At 40.1% G+C, this 18,695-nt stretch overlaps 1 protein-coding gene across 9 annotated transcripts in view; it reads left to right on the forward strand.

The window, feature by feature from the left end:
* The window catches only part of LOC113411908 (voltage-dependent T-type calcium channel subunit alpha-1G), a 227,083-nt gene that overhangs the window by 101,451 nt on the left and 106,937 nt on the right, over positions 1–18,695 (forward strand). For 6 of the 9 annotated variants that reach the window (XM_087955877.1, XM_087955876.1, XM_087955880.1 and 3 more), the window contains exons 10-16: positions 1,256–1,441; positions 2,327–2,441; positions 3,403–3,558; positions 10,869–10,937; positions 15,878–15,971; positions 17,434–17,618; positions 17,776–18,210. In XM_087955877.1, the coding sequence (XP_087812003.1) occupies positions 1,256–1,441; positions 2,327–2,441; positions 3,403–3,558; positions 10,869–10,937; positions 15,878–15,971; positions 17,434–17,618; positions 17,776–18,210 (1,240 nt within the window). The remainder of the gene's footprint in view (positions 1–1,255; positions 1,442–2,326; positions 2,442–3,402; positions 3,559–10,868; positions 10,938–15,877; positions 15,972–17,433; positions 17,619–17,775; positions 18,211–18,695) is intronic. The other 3 variants (XM_087955884.1, XM_087955879.1, XM_087955885.1) reach the window with 1 other exon arrangement.

Here is an 18,695-nt window from a genome sequence, read left to right on the forward strand (position 1 = left end):
AGTTTTGCCCCATTTTATGACCTTTCTTGCCACAGTTATTAAGTGAATCACTGCAGTTGATAAGTTGATAACATGGTTGTTAAGTGAATCTGGCTTCCCCATTGATTTTCCTTGTCAGAAGTTTGGAAAAGGAGATCACATTACCTTGGGACACAGCAATGGCCATAAGTATGAACCAGTTGCCAAGTGTCTCAATTTTGATAACATCATGGGGATGCAGCAAAGTTTGTAAGTGTGAAAAATGGTCACAAGTCCCTTTTTTCAGTATCATTGTAACTTTGAATGGTCACTAAATGAATTGTTGTAAGTCAGGGGTGTCAAACTCGATTTCATTGAGGGCCGCATCAAGGTTGTGTTTGACTTCAGTGGGCCGGGATGGCATGGCTGGGGTGGGCATAGCCAGCTTGACATCACTCATGTCGGGAGGGCACCTGTGGTGGCCCGTGCACTCTGCCAGCGAAAACGGGCTCCCAAGCTCCGTTTTCAGCTGCAACAGCCTCCTGCAACCCTCTGCCAGTAAAAATGGAGCTCAGGAGGGCTGCAGGTGGTCTCCCAAGCTCCATTTTCTCTGGCAGAGGTACTGCAGGCCGGTCCTTCACTTCTTTTTCAGTCATGATGGTATCCTGCAGCCATTTGCCAGCGAGAATGGAGCTTGGGGGAGCTGCACACAGCCCTCCCAAGCTCTGTTTTCACTGGCAGAGGCACCACAGGCCAGTCCTTCGCTGTTTCCAGATTGGGCCAAGGCTGGCCAGATCTAAGCACCCCATGGGCCTTGAGTTTGACACGGGGTGGGATTCTACCAGTTTGGACAGGTTCGGGTGAACTGGATGTTAAATTTGCATCTGGTTCGCCAAACCGATATTTGAACCAACCAGCTGGCCCCGCCTACCCCTCCCCACCCCTCCCAAGAGTCTCCACATAGCCCATTTTCAATGCAGGTAAGTGCAGGTCCACACGGAGGGCCTGTTTCTGGCTTCCGGAGGGCCTCTAGAGCCCGGGGGGAAGCCATTTTCGCCATCCCAGAGGCCCAAGGGAAGCCTCTGGACTCTTGGGAAGGCGAAAAATAGCCGTCCCGTAAGTTCTGGTCGGCCACACCCACCCAGCAACTGGGCAGAAAACCGGTTGCTGGGATTTTTGAATCTCACCCCTGGTTTGACAGCCCTGTTGTAAGTCAAGGACTATCTGTATTTCCTCTCAAAAGCTAATTACATTAGCTTTACATTAATATTAAATATATATTCTCTTTTTTTCTTAGTGTGTGGGAGATTGTTGGACAGCAAGGTGGAGGCTTGTCTGTTTTAAGAACCTTCCGTCTTATGCGAGTTCTAAAACTAGTTCGGTTTATGCCTGCTCTTCAGCGCCAATTAGTGGTCCTCATGAAAACAATGGACAATGTGGCCACCTTCTGTATGTTACTGATGCTCTTCATCTTTATCTTCAGGTGAGTTGATAATTTAAAAAAACCCTCCTACCTGAGCATTGGGACTATTATCAGAGGCTCTAAGTGCTTTCATATGCTGCATTTTAGCGAGTGAGAGGAGACATTTTTGATGATACTCTCCAATGATGGAGGAATGCTTTCTTTAAAATAGCCTGGCAACTTCTATTTTATTTGGATGCCAGACAAAGACAAAGATATTTATAAAAAATAAAATTAAAAGTATCCAGCCTTTTAATTTTCCTGTATTTCTTAGATTATTTTGTTGAACTTAGTGATTTCCTTTTACAGTATTTTAATTGATTATTGTTTCATTATATTTTGCTTTGGGTTTATTTGGTTTCTTGTTTGTTACTAAAAACCTTTTCCTATAGGGCAACTAGCACATTTTAGATATGAATAGATTAAATAATCATTTGTGATTATAGGTTTGTTATATTGCAACTTCTGTTTTAACATGAAATTATCCAGATTTAAAAGGGGAAGTAATTTCTGCTACAGCTCTGTAAATGTAAATCTGTAGCTATTCTTTTTTCATCTCTGTAGCTCTGTTAGAAGTGGTCAGAAATTGAAAAGAGATAAACCCTACTAAAAGCATTCAGATCCTAAAGAGTCTGATTCTTTTAGATATCTTTGTAAAGTAGAAAATTTAAAACCCACTGGTTTGGCTTTGTTCCCATATCCTGTGTGTTTTCATATTTTATATAAGCCATAATACAAGTTGCCATATATTTGCCATACCAAAGTTATTTTCTAACTTATTAAAACTGACCTTCATTTTCTTAAACGAGAGGGAACAGAATAGTAAGGAACGTGCTCCAAATATCCTTTAATTCCAAAGTCTAACTCTTTAATCTCTCTTTTAACCCATTTCTCCTTGTTATTCAGTATCCTTGGGATGCATCTTTTTGGGTGTAAGTTTGCCTCAGAGAGAGATGGAGACACTCTCCCTGACAGAAAGAATTTTGATTCCTTGCTCTGGGCCATTGTTACTGTTTTCCAGGTAATACATCAGTCACGGTCCATAGTTCTTCATCTTTATCTTTAAGTGCCTGTCATTGTAAATTGTTTTTAACTGTGGTTTTTGAAAACAATATAATGAACGTCAATTGCTTCTTCATAGACCCGTGTCAATAACACAGGTGTAATGAAAAGCGAATAGCAGATTATAATAATTAAGATATTAAATAATACATAAAGCCCTAGTATAAATTGACCTTTTGATTACGTTTGTTCAACCACTGTAGAAATAAGGATGTACGCTGATTTTATGTGTTTATTTTATATAGTGCCTATATTCTTAAATAAAAAATGCTATTTAAAGAAAAAGGCATTCAGCAGCACAAGTTAAAGTTAATTCTAACCCAGACTATTGAACTTCCTTAAACAAAATTATCTGAATTTTGTAAGACTCAGATCTGATTATCCCTTTTGAACAAATCGTTATAGTCAGGAATGTTTGGAGAAAAAGCTGATTATTTAAATAAGATATGGAAACATTGATATATACAGTTAGAAACACACAGAGAAACACTTGTTCCAGGCTTTTTCAAGTTGTTTCTTTTTGTTTACTGTTTCTGGTGATGCCAGCTAGATTTGAAAAACTGAGGCAGCCATCAGTTAGAAGAATGTTAGGGGGAATCAGCCACATCTGGCCAGAAGCAGTGAGTATTATGCATTAGTCAGATGTGAAGTTTCTTACCCACTAAAAAATTCATTGCAGTCCACAAGGATAAGGCCATCTGTGCCATAGTTCTGATACTGAGTCACACTGGTGAGACACTTCAAGAGGCAAAAAAGGCATAACAGGTTTAAGTGCATACTATATTACCTTTTCCCAAAATTACATGTATGCATGATGCTTAGCATTTAGAAATGCAAGTTTTATCTGGATCATAGGTTGGTAGAAAAGTGAATGCACTTTAAGATTATCTCGTATCAAATGATTCCCGTTTTCATTCCAGATTCTGACCCAGGAAGACTGGAATAAAGTCCTCTACAATGGCATGGCTTCTACCTCTTCCTGGGCCGCTCTTTACTTCATAGCCCTCATGACGTTTGGAAATTACGTTCTCTTTAATTTGTTGGTTGCTATCTTGGTGGAAGGCTTTCAGACGGAGGTAAAGCCTTGAAGGACTTCTTTGATTTCTCTTTGATAAAGAGAGTGTGGAGGGTTCAGAACCCCTGTTTGTAAAATGATTAGAATTTCCAAAAGAAGCAATTGCTTCGTTAGAAAGACAGATCCTTTGGTTGGTATCAAAGACCCAGCTTCAAGTGTTGTGAAAGAGCACACGATCATGCAAACACATTGCCTTTGAACCCAGCTTTGTTGCATTTAAGAGCCAAATGCAAAACTGCCTGATAAATATGCATGAGATGAGTGAGCCCATTGTCCCATTTGCTGCTATGTCTTTGTAGACATTTTCCTGCCTCCATAAAAGCAACGTTTTGGCATCTTTTATTTATTCTATTTTTGCCTGCCCCTTTTTGGATTGAAGCTACATCTTTCATTAACTAGAGTCCACCTTTGCCATCATTGCCAGCAGCTGAAAGAAAGACATTTGAACTGAACTTGGGGTGGTTTCTGCTTTTCAAGGCAGCCTAGAAATATTTTAGATAAATAAGATCAAGAAACTTGGCCTCTGCAATTTTACTGGCAAGCTAGTGTGTCTGCATCTTGCAAAGGCTAGTAACAATCAAGCACTGGAATGGTTTGCCTTCAGAAATTGTGGGTGCCCCACTGGAGGCTTTCAAGAAGAGACTCGACAGTCAGTTTGAAATGGTATAGGATCTCCTGCTCAAGCAGGGTGGTTGGACAAGGTGACCTTCAAGTCCCTAACAACACTGCTCTGTTCTTTCTGCATATTTTGGGAGGCAGCCAGCCTTCAAGCAATAAAATGTCAAAATGCTGTTGCGGGTCTCAAGGTGGCAGTATTCAACACAACCTCCAAACATAGGTAGCACGCCTGGGATTATTCAGTAGCATCTTGACATGGGCTTCTAAATCAAAATGATGTTGATAGTGTGAGTTTGTTGCCTACTTCTCTTTTGATCCTGTTCATTTACAGCATAAGAAAAACATTTTAGAAAACCTCCAGAGTTTTTATTTATTTGCATCATAACATGGTATAGGAAGATTTATGGAAGCCTCTTAGGACAAAGTAACCATGAGCTCTCTGTTTGCTTAATCTTACCGTGTTTCTCACAAAATAAGGCCGGGCCTTATTTTTTTTTTTGACCCCCGAAAAAATGACTAGGCCGTCTTTTCAGGGGTGACTTAATTCCCCCCCTTTGCATCCTCGGGCAGGCGGGCGGCAACGGCTTGGATATTGACCTCGGCGTTGGTGGGGCACTTCATATCAGGAGACCTTCCGCCACCGTTGCTTTCCTTTCTCCCTGTGCTGCCGCGGCATTTAGAGCAACGCCGCGGCGTTTGGCACAGCCAGGCGCGGACAGCCAGGGCTCCTCCCTGCAACCGGAGCCCTATGGAGACACTCAGCTTCAGGCGCTCCTGTCGCCACCTTCCCTTTGCCTTCAAAGGCAAAGCCAATTCTTTTAAAAACGACGCCCTACTACTGATACAACAAAGCCTCCCCTGCCTGAGAGGGCAGCCCAATCCCACGTGGGGAGGCGAATCTCCTGGGGCCACAGCGCAGGATCAGCCCACCCCAGGAGAAGCGCACAGCAGCCATCCCTGCCTGGCGCCGGGCAGAGCGTGAAGAGCATTGCCTGGGGCGCCCAGCGCAGCTGACAGGTGGGCCCTCCTGCCCGGTGGCGGAGCTCTCACCAAGGCAGTGAGCGCCTCCCTGCTGGACCCTCCGCTCATCCCACCTGGGCCGCACCAGCTGTACGGACTGGGCAGAGCCGGGAAAGCGAGCTGCAGGTGAGCGCCTGCCTGCCAAGCGAAAGAGCCGGGCCAACCCGAGTTTGGCAGGATGAGAGGAGGGCCCGGCAGGGAGACGCTCGCTGCCTTGGTGAGAGCTCTGCCACTGGGCAGGAGGGCCCGCCTGTCAGCTGTGCTGGGCGCCCCAGGTGAAGCTCTTCACGCTCTGCCCGGCGCCAGGCAGGGATGGCGGCTGGGTGTTTCTCCCAGGGTGAGCCGATCCTGTGCTGTGGCCCCAGGAGATTCGCCTCCCCACGTGAGGTTGGGCTGCCCTCTCGGGCAGGGGAGGCTTTGTCGTACCGGTAGTAGGGCATCGTTTTTAAAAGAATTGGCTTTGCTTTCGAAGGCGAAGGGAAGGCGGCGACAGGAGCCCCTGAAGCCGAGTGTCTCTGTCGGGCTCCGGTTGCAGGGAGGAGCCCTGGCTGGCCGTGCCAAATGCCAGCAGCATGGGGAGAAGGGAAAGCAACGGTGACGGAAGTCTCCCGATATGAAGTGCCCCACCAATGCCAAAGTCAACGCAGGCAGCACCATATCCAGGTATGTAACAAAAGTACTTACTAACGGCAAGCCCCCCTGCCATTCCCCCCCATTTCGCATGTTTAATATAAGCCTTAATTTGGGGGGAGGGGCTTAATTTGATTTTATGCCTATAAAACATGCTGGGACTTCCTATTGGGGGAGGCCGTATTGTTGGAGAAACACGGTATCTTATTTGCTCTATTTTGTTTAAGTTCCTTGTACTTGGCTCTCTGCTTGGGCCTCCAGGTCTTAGCTATTTTTTTCTCTGAGATAATATCAGAAGGAAGGGATACTGTGCCAATCCCACTGAGTCGTCAGAGGTTTGGGTAGTCCTTGGTGCCGTCTGAGCTTGGTTGATTGCTTGTTGACATGTCATTAACTGGCTAGTGCTAGAAGAGAGTGGGCTTTGCTCTCTGTTTATATACAGTAGCCTGCCCTGTCTGTTGGTTGGATGTAATGTTTTTTCCTTAGTAGTTCGTTGATTAGGCTGTTGTTTACTGCTTGATTGCTTGTCTGAGTTGGTAATTCTTTGATTAGGGTAATGTTTACTACCTGATTGTTTGTCTGGCATTGCTCCTACTGTTAATTCCTGCTTTATCTGGATATTGATAGCTGCTGAGGAGGTATTCTGGTTTAATGGGTTTTTTTAAGCTTTTTTGTTATCTCTTTTGAATGGTTTGTAAATGTTATTTATCTCTATGTGCCTGTTGATGACTGATTCATCTGAGTGCCAAGCTTCCAGGAATTCCTTAGCATTTGGGGATTTAACTTAGCCTAAAGTGCTGACAGTTCATTCCTTAAGTTGAAATCTGAGTCTAGGACTTCATAGTTTAACCCTTTGCTGCATTTATTTTCTTCTATTAGTCAAAGGTTTCTTTTAAAGGACCAGGTGTAGCAGCAAAACCACAACTGCCTTTTGGCTATTATCAGATGATTAATGGGGTGAATCTTAGCCTATCTAATTTAAATTACACAATAAATAAAATATTTATCTAACCTGTCTAGTTCTCTCGCTGTCAATGATCACTTTGCTCTGAATGTTTGGACAGTAATATGGTTCCCCATGTCCAAATCAGAAAGTTGAATGTCACCTAATGTGAATTGGCACAGCTATGTAATGAGCCAAAACATCCCCTAAAACAAATTTTGGACCTGTTGTTATTTTTGATTAATGTCACATGTCAATCTTTGAAAAAGGATTGAAATCAAATTTGGAGACTGGGTTTGTCAGATCTTCAAGATAGACCAGAAATGGCATGGTAGGGATTCCAAAAAATATTTGGCTGTAACGTAGAATAACAGAATCTTGAAATCTTGTCAGGATTTCTCTTTCCCATCAAAGAAAACCAAGGTGGGGTGAGCTTCTTCTTCATGTCACCCTTTTTCTCCAGGCTGAGTAATCTTTTCTGAAATTTTGCTCACCAGCTCCTCCACGTTTTAATGATTCTCTCATTCCTTCTCAATCCCAAGGTCCGATGTACATGCCTTCACAGGACCATATATTCCATATACTATGCACTGCAAAAAATAGTCATAATGGTCTTTCCAAGAAGGAAAAATTCTTTTGTCTGCCACAGTAATCTTTTAAAAGTCAACAAATTTTTTATTTTTCAAGTCCCTTCCTACCCACTTCTCCTCTACAATCTCATTTCAATGCTGGTGACAGTTTTATCTTGTACCCTCAAGGGTCGTTTCTTGACTCTGAAAACACTTTCGTTAATTTTAGTCTAAGAATGTACTGGACTTTTCTGTTGCTAAGCAGTAGACATGTATACAAAATACTGGGCCTATTCTTAATATGCATGTGCACATGTCTGCAATGTACATCTCTTGAAAACTTGGCCCTAGCTGATGCTTCACGTTATGTGTGCAGAGGGCACATTGCTAGCAGTATCTCAGTGGGACTTTATTTTCACTGGACCTTCTGCGTGTTATTCTTTTATATTGCATAAAATAGGCTATGCAAGGGGAGGGCTCAGTTTGATAAAGCCCCTATATAATACAAAAATGACAGAGTGAGCTGTTAGATTTGTGCCCTGGAGACTTTATCTAAGAAAGAAACATAGGATACCAGCGAGAGAACCTTCTATCAGCGATAAAGCTATTCTCCTGGGGGACTACATGATAACATTATCTGTGGAAGTATTTTTTTTATTGGCAATCCTTTCATGTTCCCTACAGATTCTGTGCTTGTCTTTGAAAATTCCTAGTTTATCTCCTGTTTCTCTTTTTTGTTGCTTTTTTGTCTCCTAGTACAAAGCAACTAGTAAGGAATGATGGCAGGTGTCAGCACCTCCAATCTGATACTTTCCATATTATGTTGGACTTCAGCTCCTTTTGTCTCCAACCAGCACCATGCTGGCTATCCATTTCTGGGAGCTACAGCCAAACATCTATCTGGGCAGTACTAGAATGGGGAAAGCCAGCTAAAACAACAGGATGTCAAAGACGAAGCAAGAAAATGATTTGCTTGACCCAACTTCACTCAACACTCAGTAACATTTTTTAAAGAAAGTCCCTGGTCATATCTTGGGCTTCAATGTAGTTCTGATGTTTTACTTTTTCTGACACACAAACACATTTCTACACAGCAGTTAAAAAAGACATGAAATGGATTTCACAGTTCAGACAATCACATTTTAGATTGACTTCCACTTCTTCATTCCTCCTTTTCTGCAAATTAGCAGCCTACCAAAAAAATCTTCCATTAACAACAGTTTCCCATTTTGTCATTAACAGTAAGGTAGCAGAGTAAGAAAGAAATATAGTAGGAAAGTAGTACAGCATATCAGCAGTATTACGTCTTTTGGTTGTTGTTGTTGTTGTTGTTATTTATAGATTCCTGGTTTGGACATTAATATTAATTGAAAAGTTCTTACTTTGCTTGTGATCTTATTGAATGGGGTGAAAAGGGCTATTTGAAAGATGTTTTTATTTCACTGTGGAACCTGAAATACGGTTGTCCAAATTATTCTAATAGATCTTATTTTTTTGCTGCTTAAGTGCAAAATTTAGCCGACTGCTCTTTTTCAATAGTTTTCATCCACAAGGTGAGTTAGTCTTTCTAGGGGTGTTAGGCTTTCTTTGAACCTAGAGCTCAGCTTTTTCACCCTCAAATAAAAAAAAATGGTCATCTTGAACTGAATAAAAAGGTAAGATAATTAATTAGATATATAAATAAATAAATAAATAATGGGCAGTAGCACACTAGAATTGAACTCCACTGCCGCACCCATCGTCAGCCATCTCTGAAAAGAGATAACAAAGTAAAAAATTATCGAAACTGTCCATTTGTACAGCAAAATATGGCTGACTTAACAAGTATGGTGCTCACTTGATGTTCCAAAGTGCTTTTTGTCTTCATCTAAGAAATGCAGACTTGAAGTACAGCCAGAATAATTAATCCAATTCCTTAAATCAAAGAGGGGATCGATATTTTCAGTTTCCAGAAACAGAAAATGTTTTTATTGTGATTTTTTTATATATAGTGTTTTTTATATTTGTCTTCTCCTAGGAACTGAAAGACACTTTTTTCCTTCCCCAATCAGATTCTGATTAGAAATTCTGTCTCTAACTGTAATCTCACATGTCTCAAGGGCATTAAGTTGGAAAAGGCTGCTATGCCTTTATTTTTAAAAGTAATTGTCAGATGGATGACTATTAAATAACTGCAAATGTATTTGATTTGTTAAAACTCCTAAAGCATGACATGCTGTATAAAAATGGAATTCTACCAATGATTCTGCCAAATATAATTGGAGCATACTTAAAGTAAAACCCATTTATCATCTTTAATCCACAAGAGTTTGTCTTAATATAGGAGCCATGGTGGTGCAGTGGTTAGAATGCAGTATTTCAGGCTAACTCTGCTTACTGCCAGAAGTTCAATCCTGATTGGGCTCAAGGTTCACTGAGACTTCCATCCTTCCAAGGTCGATAAAATGAGAAGCCAGATTGTTGGGGGGCAATTTGCTGACTGTAAACCACTCAGAGAGTGCTGTAAAGCACTGTGGAGTGGTATATAAGCCTAAGTGCTATTGCTATTATATTAATATAAATGGTTTTTTATAATTTTGAATTATTGCTACAATGTTTTTAGTTTAAAGTCCTTGTAGATTAATGTTCCTTGTTAATAACAAAGCATGTGGAATCTTCATTTGAATGATCAGTAAGCAGGTACTTTACTCTGTCTATACATCTGCAACTTTTAGCAAAGGGTAGTATTTGGCTAACCTTGCCTGTTCGATCAGAAGCTAAGCAAAACTCCACTTGGTTTGTACTTGAATGTAAGACCAGCAGAAAATCCCAGGGTTGCAGCCAAGGTTTAGAAATTTTTAAAAGTCCCCAAAGATAGTAAGGTACTATCCTTACTCCTGTACTATTGCAAAAAAAAAAAAAAAAAAATGCCCAAATTTATATCTAGGTAGCTATCAGGTTCTACATTTGTCTTGGGATCTTTACCATCACAAGACAAACTGTAAACAATTAGTGGCATCTTAAGCTGCATAGGGAGGGAAAAACTAGGCTACATGATTGAACATATTTTTAACCAACTCTAAGTTATGGAGAAATGTTGTTTAAACACTACAACTTTGTAAAGATCCTCTTGTCTCCTTTTATCATATCTCTTTGGTTGTTGCAGAGGGAAACAACAAATTTTGAACATAGTTTTAACAGATGTTCACATATAAGCCATAAATATGAACAGAGCTCTTAATTTAAAGATCTGGATTATGTATCCATAAATGTCTTCTCAAGAGCTTGAATCAATGGTATTCAGAACTGAATTTGGTTACATCAGACAACTCAAGGGTGGTATAACTTCTCCATGGTACAAAATTTACTGCAATGGGTACCTTCCCCTTCTCTCCCATTCCTATTAATATTCTCCCCCCCCCCCCCAATATGTTTATTACCCTTTTATCCACTCTCTCAATTTTGATGTTAAGATTTATACAATTTGAAAAATCCACCTTCCTTCCTGCCTTCCTTCCATCCCCTCACCTTCCTTCCTCATTTTTACTTCAGGAAATCACCAAACGGGAAGCAGCGAGTAGGCAGTTAAGCTGTATTCAGCTGCCTGTCGACTCGTCAGTGGTACGTAAAATCTGGCATGAACACCACAAGCTTTGTCTGATAGTTTTCTCTCCCTCAATCTCTCTCTCTCTCTCTGCCTGTCTCTCTGTCTCTGTGTTGTGAGCAGTCACATCATTGCCACTGTTCTCATTACGATAGATGTTTGGTTATGAATTTGTTCTCATTGTCAAGTTGCTCTTGATTTTAAGTCTCTTCCTTCTTTGAGGGAATTAAGAGATTATCTCTCCAATGAGCGAAAACCTCTTTTAGACTCCTATTTATTAAGAATCCTTTCCATAAACTTTAGTCCCCCTACCAACATTTCCAAAAGAGGAAGATCTTGAACTTCCTACCAACTTAGAAGCCTAGCAATGAACCATTGCCCTTTACAGATGGATCCTCACAGATGGATAGAAATACTTGCCGCTTGCTGTAACTTTTGTTTGGATTGGGCAAGATAATTGATCGTTACTTACATCTACCTATTAATATGCACTGATATTTAATGAATATAGGTTCTAATTTTGGGAGACAGAGTATTATTGTTTTAGCTGTCTCAGTTGTGTTACCAACAACAAAGGAATATGAATGTAGGCCCAGAATTCATTCAGGTCAGTAAGAAACTTGCCCATATGTCCAACATGAATTCTAAGAAAATAAAAAAGCATATAGTTGCACACCATAATCTCCCTTATAGACATACCTTACTAATTGTCATTTAACCCTTTTACATTCCAATGCTGACTCTCTTTTAAAAATGAGAGAGAAAAAGGGAGAGAGACAGAGACACTACGAAAACGTCTCAAAGACAGACGGGACCTAAAATCAAGCATGCTTTGTGGATGTTCATATGTGAGAAGACTCTGTCCTGAAAAAGGCCATTCTAGAATAGAGGCAGCTACTGACAGCATATATAATACATAATTAGAGACCTTAGGGGATTTTTTTTTATGGCTGGAGGTTAGAAAAAAGGGTACATAGGAGAGGTCAGGAAAAAAAGAGGAATACAAATCGTTCTTAAGGGATTTATAAAATGTTGGTAGAATATTGTTACAGTCTTTTAAAAGTGAATAAAAAAGACAACATACTCGTGTATGCATCAGATATTGACATCATGCAAATCTACTCCCCTGCCTTAGATCTGTGAAATCAAGCACATCACAAATTCTGTTATCCTTGCCATTGCCTTGTTCTATTATAAGTCTGTCCTTCCCTATTTTTCTCAGTTTCTTCTGGTATTGGAAGTTGGGGCTTCTGTTTAGATCCTTTTTTTGACTGCCCAGCTTTCTCCAACCTGATGCTTTCCAGAGATATTGAAACTACACAATCCTCTGGCCAGCATGGTGCATACTTCTGGAGAGCACCAGAGTCAGGACAGCTGTTATAGCCATAGGCTGCCTTCCCTACATACTGGTCAGTTCCTGGCACATCTCATGCTTATCGTGAACAAACTATACCTTTGTTCACCTAATGCCTTTTTCATTCAGAAAGGCAAATTAGGTGTGAAAAAACAGGTAATTTATTCAGGAACCTAGGTGTGTAAGGCTTGCCTGTGGTAAATTAGTGTGCTTCGCATTTTCAAGATGCTGTTGGATTCTATGGCAGGATGATGTAAAAAAAATGGGTTTGGTGCTGAAGGGAGGGAGGTTAAAATACACTGGCACTTGTATTAAATATCACATCAAACTGTCACCTAATAACTAAAAAACCTGTTTGGAACACAGACTAAAAAAAATGAAGAAAAAAAAAGCATATTGAATTCCATTTTTGCCAATTGCAATGTTATTGAAAGGCTTTTATGCAGACTCCCTTATTTTAAAGTAAGGATGATTTTACTGACCAGAATCGGTAATGCTTTTTGAGTTTTTTAACGAGCATTATCTTCAAACATTTGTGAAGGTACTTTTTGTGATATGGACCCAGGATCATTTTGCATGATTTGTAATATAATATACATATATTTAATTTGCATGTTTAATAAAAACTGTAAAGGCACAGGTCTGCACAGGCATTTTTCTCACATTCACGCAATCCTTTTTAAGTCAGATTTGAATTGCAGGAAAAGTTTGTTGACAGGATACAGTCCTTCATGTGGGCATTCTAAATTCTCCAGGCTTAAAGCCAATCCATTACCCATTAGATTTTGAAGCATATGAACAGAGATAATATTTTGGAAATATTTTTATTTTGTTATGAAATTTATTTACTGCCCATCTTGTGTCAAATGACTTTGGGTGGCTTACAGCATAAATATTTAATTAAGATTGCAATTTAGCTCAAGTTAATCATTATTGAGAAAATGAGCTCAAATGCACTGTCTCAATAAAGAGAAATGGGCAGCTATGTCACAACCGCATTATGAATTCAGAGGATCATTCTCAAGGGCCCATTTCCATTATGACTTTTAAGCAACACAAAATAAATAAAGACCATCCCTTACATTGGACTCAATTATTTTGGTATAAGGGATCAGTTAATCATGAAAGACTGAAATGCTACACTTAATATGCATTAGGGCAACCACTAAGAGAAAATTACTTTATCTTTTTTTTATACTGTACTTATACTGCTTTATGAAGAAATATGGGTAAGACCTAACAGAATTTCTAATGAATTAATCCATGAGCTGCACATGTGAATTCATTACTGCTTTTAGTCTTATTTTAGCATTAAAAGAAGCAGATGACTTCTAATATGTTGATTGGGAAAATATCCAAAGAAAGCGACATCAACTTAACTCTAGTCAGAATAGAAATCTAGTCAAAAGTTCATCTTAATTGAGTGCTCTGTATTCTTCAGAAGCATTTTTTACTGGCCCCACCTACCATGAAGTCAGGCAATCAAAATTTGCTTCGAATAGTTTTACTTTAACCCTCAAAAACAGGATTCTTTCCTGTTGGAAGGAGCCCAAGGATGTGCATGCTGGCTTCATTGCCTTGTCCCTGACCTCTAAGTGTTAGTGGGGAAGATTTGAGTGGAAACTGGTGGAATCATGTTTGAATGAATTCAAATACAATTCACTGGATGTCAAATGCAAGGAAGATCCCTGTCATTTAGGGGATTTTCTTTCAAGCCTTCATGGTCAGCAGCCAAACCCAAATGGACCATCGTGCAGAACTCATGTTCTTTCCCTGTTTTATGTTTTCCAAGGGCTGAATAGGGATAGAAAGGTGCAGGGTTTCCTATTTGTGAGTTCCCTGTGCTTAGATTCAAGATACATCTTTAAAAAGTCCACAGCTTGATTGGAGAGAAATGCCTTGCAGATATGTTTATCTACGTAGATACACAAGCACACATTTAACCGGAAAAATAAAGGTCAGTACATTGATGATGTCACCTGGATGCTAATCAGGCTAAATTTTCAATTAATTTCAAAAGTCTGCTATTGAACATTATCCTCCCAACCAAACCCCTTCCACTTTTCAAGTTTTTTCAAGCATCAAGTGCCATCATGGTGAGCTAAAGCTTTTTAGTACAGCAGCATGGATCTTGTTGTATTTTGCTGGGCTAATTGCCTTTCTTTCCTGATTTCATAAGGTTGTGTGTATGTGTGTGTGTTATCACCTATTTATTTCTTCTGTTGACTGTCTTTATGAAGCTATCTTGGGTCAGAATTGCCAAAAAAGCAGCCTTCAGTCCTTCTGAGCTATCCTATTCCTGGTCCATATAATAGGTTATTAAATTACATTAAGCCACGACTGCTTAATTGTAGTTTCCTCAATAAACCAAAGTTAACTGAATTCAAATACCATAGTTAGTCATTAATCATGGCTTATAAGCTACAGTGCTTATTCACAAAACACATTAAACCAAAACCAAACCAAATGTGACTTAGTGCAGTGCGTTAATATATATATATCCCTATTATCATTTGATTAGCCCAGAGATGGGGTCCAAAATGGTAATAGTGCTTGGTTTAAAAACGAGGTCAAAAAAGGAAATTAAGGAGACAAAGACAATTACCATTGAACATTAAAAAAATTCTAGGATAACCCTCTAGTAGAAAAAGGTCTTATGAATTGCATTATCATTTGATAAAAGAACCTTGACAGTATGGTGAATGGCCATTATTTGCAGACCGTTGGTTCTGATTTCACTGTCAGAAGCCAAAAATTATTTTTGAGGGACAGCCCTTCAATTCATCCTAATGACTGGATGAATTAAATCAAGGACAGGCCCAGCCGCAAAATACCTGTTCCCCCAAATCATATTACTAAAATAGATGCCTACTTCAGATTTCATCCTTCTCAACCAGATCTCTGATTAACCAATTTCAAGAGGTAAAAGTTAGGGTGTTGTAGGAAACTGCAGTGGTTCTGTGGATTGTGGGCGGGGGGATTGATCCCTGCCTTGTTCCTTTCAACTATTCAGATGAATGGTTCTGTATTTTATAGGAATCGATCTGAAAAGTATATGCAGTACATTTTGATTCAAGGCTGCATTCAACTGACTATAATTTCTGCCTTCTCCCCCACCTTCATTTAGTCAATATAAAAACCAAGACATACTTTCAGATGTCTGGTTAAAACTATTGTGATTGGGCTAAATTATTGATAAGAGTAGAAGGAGTGATAAATGCCTGGGAATTAAGATGTGTAGAGATTCCTTTGAAGACCTCAGGGAAGGGGAAGGAATATTAGAAGCCTGGGAGTTGACTACGCTTCCAGGCCGAGTGCCTCGCAAAATGAGGTTAAACCAATTGTTTTTGCTTCTCTCAAGTCTTTAGATGCTTTAGCGCCCCTTTCCAAAAGTGTATTGTGTAGTGAAACTGGACTACAGATGTGGAATTCAATATTTGCATGCCTCCTATTGTGGAAGGTGGTGTCCTACTGTGGCAACAGTTCAGTGGAGCAGTGATTCTTGTGTCTGAGGGGGAGAAAGAGTTCTCTTATTCAGGTGGGGAATGGCCAGGTAACTTATCCTATTTTTCCTGCTGGCTAAGGCACTTTGTTTTTCTCTAGGGGGATGCTACTAAGTCAGATTCTGAGGGGGAACTTTTCCCCCATAGTTTGGAAGAAGAGTGTGGACTTAAGAAAAATTTTTCAAATCCAGCTTGTAAGTAACAATATGATTACTGCTGTTTTTCCTGCAAAGAAAAGTTTTCATTTGTTACATGAAACTTCATGTATTTTTATTTTCTTGGCTATAAAGTATAAAAAGGCAGAAAAATAGGAAATACATTAACTTTCTTTAGTATGCCTTTGATTATTCATTATATGTTGGTATCAACTTTTAGCAGTCACAAAAATAGTTTCTCTCAGGACTGTCTACATATCTCCAACCTGGTCCTTCAAGTCTTCCAGAGATAACACCCATAATCACCATAACTGAGTCCATCCAGCTTGCTGCTGGTTGTCCTCTTCTTCTCTTTCCTCCCACCTTCCCCATCGTTAGAGCCTTTTCCAGAGAGTTCAGCCCTTCTAAAATGTCTCAAAAGTGCTTTTTTTTTTCTTCAAAAGGCAACTGGGATGTTTTCTCCTTCAGGAAGAAGAAGAAAATGTTTTGCTTCCCACTAGAAACTTCATCAGTTCTGGTGTGGGTGGGATGATGAAGCTTCTTGGATGAGAAGCAAAACGTTTTCTTCTTTCTCCTCAAGGGAAAAAAAAAGTTGAGTTGCCTTTTAAAGAAGAAAAAAACACCTTTGAGGCAATGACTGGATGACTGAGAATCTCCACAGACATCTTTATATAAGGTGTCTGAATTAATTTCTTTAGGAATATCTAGATGGACTGCAAAAATCTGATTCATCATTAGAAGGCAGCAAAGGAGTTGAGATGCCTCTATTACTATCTAGGGGCAAAATCTACCAGATTTTTGGTAGTGCATATCCAGTAGCTGTAGTAGTAGTAGTAGTAGTAGTAGTAGTAGTAGTAGTAGTAGTAGTAAGTGTGTGTGTATGTTTGTTTGTTTGTTTATAGCTTCAGGTAATAGGAGTAAGAAATGTCTTGAGAAAGATTCTCTTCAATGGAGGAACTCAACAACGAGAGGGGAGCATGGCATAATGTTGATAATTTTGAATATGATGTATGGCTCATCATACCATGTAAAGCTCATATTTGGGACAAAAACCTCTCTATGATAAAAAGTGAAGAGAAAAGATTGCTCTGAGTGTATCTTAAGAATGAAAAATCTATGGCCATCATAGGTTAAAACTCATTAAATCCTGACTTCTGTGATAGAAAAGCAATAGTGGTTGCAGTTCAAGAACAACAAGGAGACCATTTCTAGAACACCTCTGCTAAATGGGATTGCTGTTCATCTGGCATACTACAGAGAGGAAACTGGCTTTGGTAGTATCTTAAAGTAAGAGTAGGAAAAAGGGTGGTTGGTTATTCATGAGTATTCATTCATGGGAAAAGGACCAGAGAACCTGGAAAATGAAGTTTTTAGTGTCTTGTATTAGAAAATTAAGAGACAAAAGAAAGAGGAATAATCAAGACACGTATGAAAGTTATCCTGATCTTGTCTCTGACTATATAGGGCATGATACGAATGTTTTGTTTCTTATTTTTTTCAGTGATGGCTCTTTGTGACCGTCCAGAGCTAAAGAAGAGCTTGACTCCCCCACTTATCATTCATACGGCTGCTACACCCATGTCCATGCCAAAAAGTGCCATCTATGGAGAAGTGGCTCAGGACTATGGTTCCCGAAGAGCCAGTGGCATCTCCATGGATCCTAATACATTTGATCTCAAATCCCCGGTATGTGGCTCACCTTCTCCCTTGTATCCTTTGCTTCTCACCCTTTGCTCCCAGTTTGACAGCATATTTTAAAATTAATTTGGATGCCTTTTTAAGCACTGTTAACTGAGCTATTGCTTCTAGCATTCTGTTGATATCCCTCATTGCATCACTTCAGGTCAGTGCCCGGAGTTCTCCACATAGCCCATGGAGTGCAGGAAGTAGCTGGAACAGCCGCAGGTCGAGCTGGAACAGCATTGGGCGGGCACCTAGCTTGAAACGCCGTACAAACCAGAGCAGTGAGCATAAATCGCTTTTGTCAGGGAAGCAGAGTTCAGAGGAAGGGGAAAGCTCGGACGAAGAGCAATCCAGCAGGACTGGGAGCATCAATGGCTCTATACCTCACCGCATGGAGTCACTAGAAACCAAAGGCTCCTTTGACTTCCAAGATACCCTGCAGGTGCCTTCTCTTTACCGGACCAGTAGCATCCATAGTAGCCACAGCTCTGCAGCAGACTACAATGGCAAAGCCACCTCAAGAGTCCTGATTCAACAGCTTCATTTGGACGATCCGCTCCCAGAATGCGATGACTTGGATGATGAAGGCAATTTAGTAAGTGAGAGCCAGCTTACTTGGCACCTTTTTTGCTTGTGTTTGGATTGTTTGCTGTAGAAGAGAGTGAAATGTTTTGATCCTTGTTAATTTGCAGAAGCATAACATATGCCAATATATTCTTATCTTTTGGGCACTGACATATTTATTCATTAATAAATAACTGAACCATGTAAGCTAGAGAAATCCCAGGGATCATAACTTTAACATGCCCATAAGAGATTGTGTCATGTCATCATATCATGTCACATAAATGTATCACAGTGTATAATAATATATCATTATTGGCAGAGGTGACACAAATACTTAAACTTAAGTGGTCATTTGGCCAAAAATATCCAGAAGTTCTATATCGGGGTGTCAAATTCAAGGTCCACAGGCTGGATCTGGCCTGCGGGGTGCTTAGATCTAGCCTGTGGGCCTGGAGACAGCTAAGGGCCAGCCCGCAGTGCCTCTGCCAGCAAAAACGGAGCTTGGAAGGGCTG

The sequence above is a fragment of the Notechis scutatus genome, chromosome 2 (genome assembly GCF_049901735.1).
Source record: "Notechis scutatus isolate UNSWTSFEM ecotype Mainland chromosome 2, rNotScu1.2, whole genome shotgun sequence".
NCBI lineage: Eukaryota > Metazoa > Chordata > Lepidosauria > Squamata > Elapidae > Notechis > Notechis scutatus.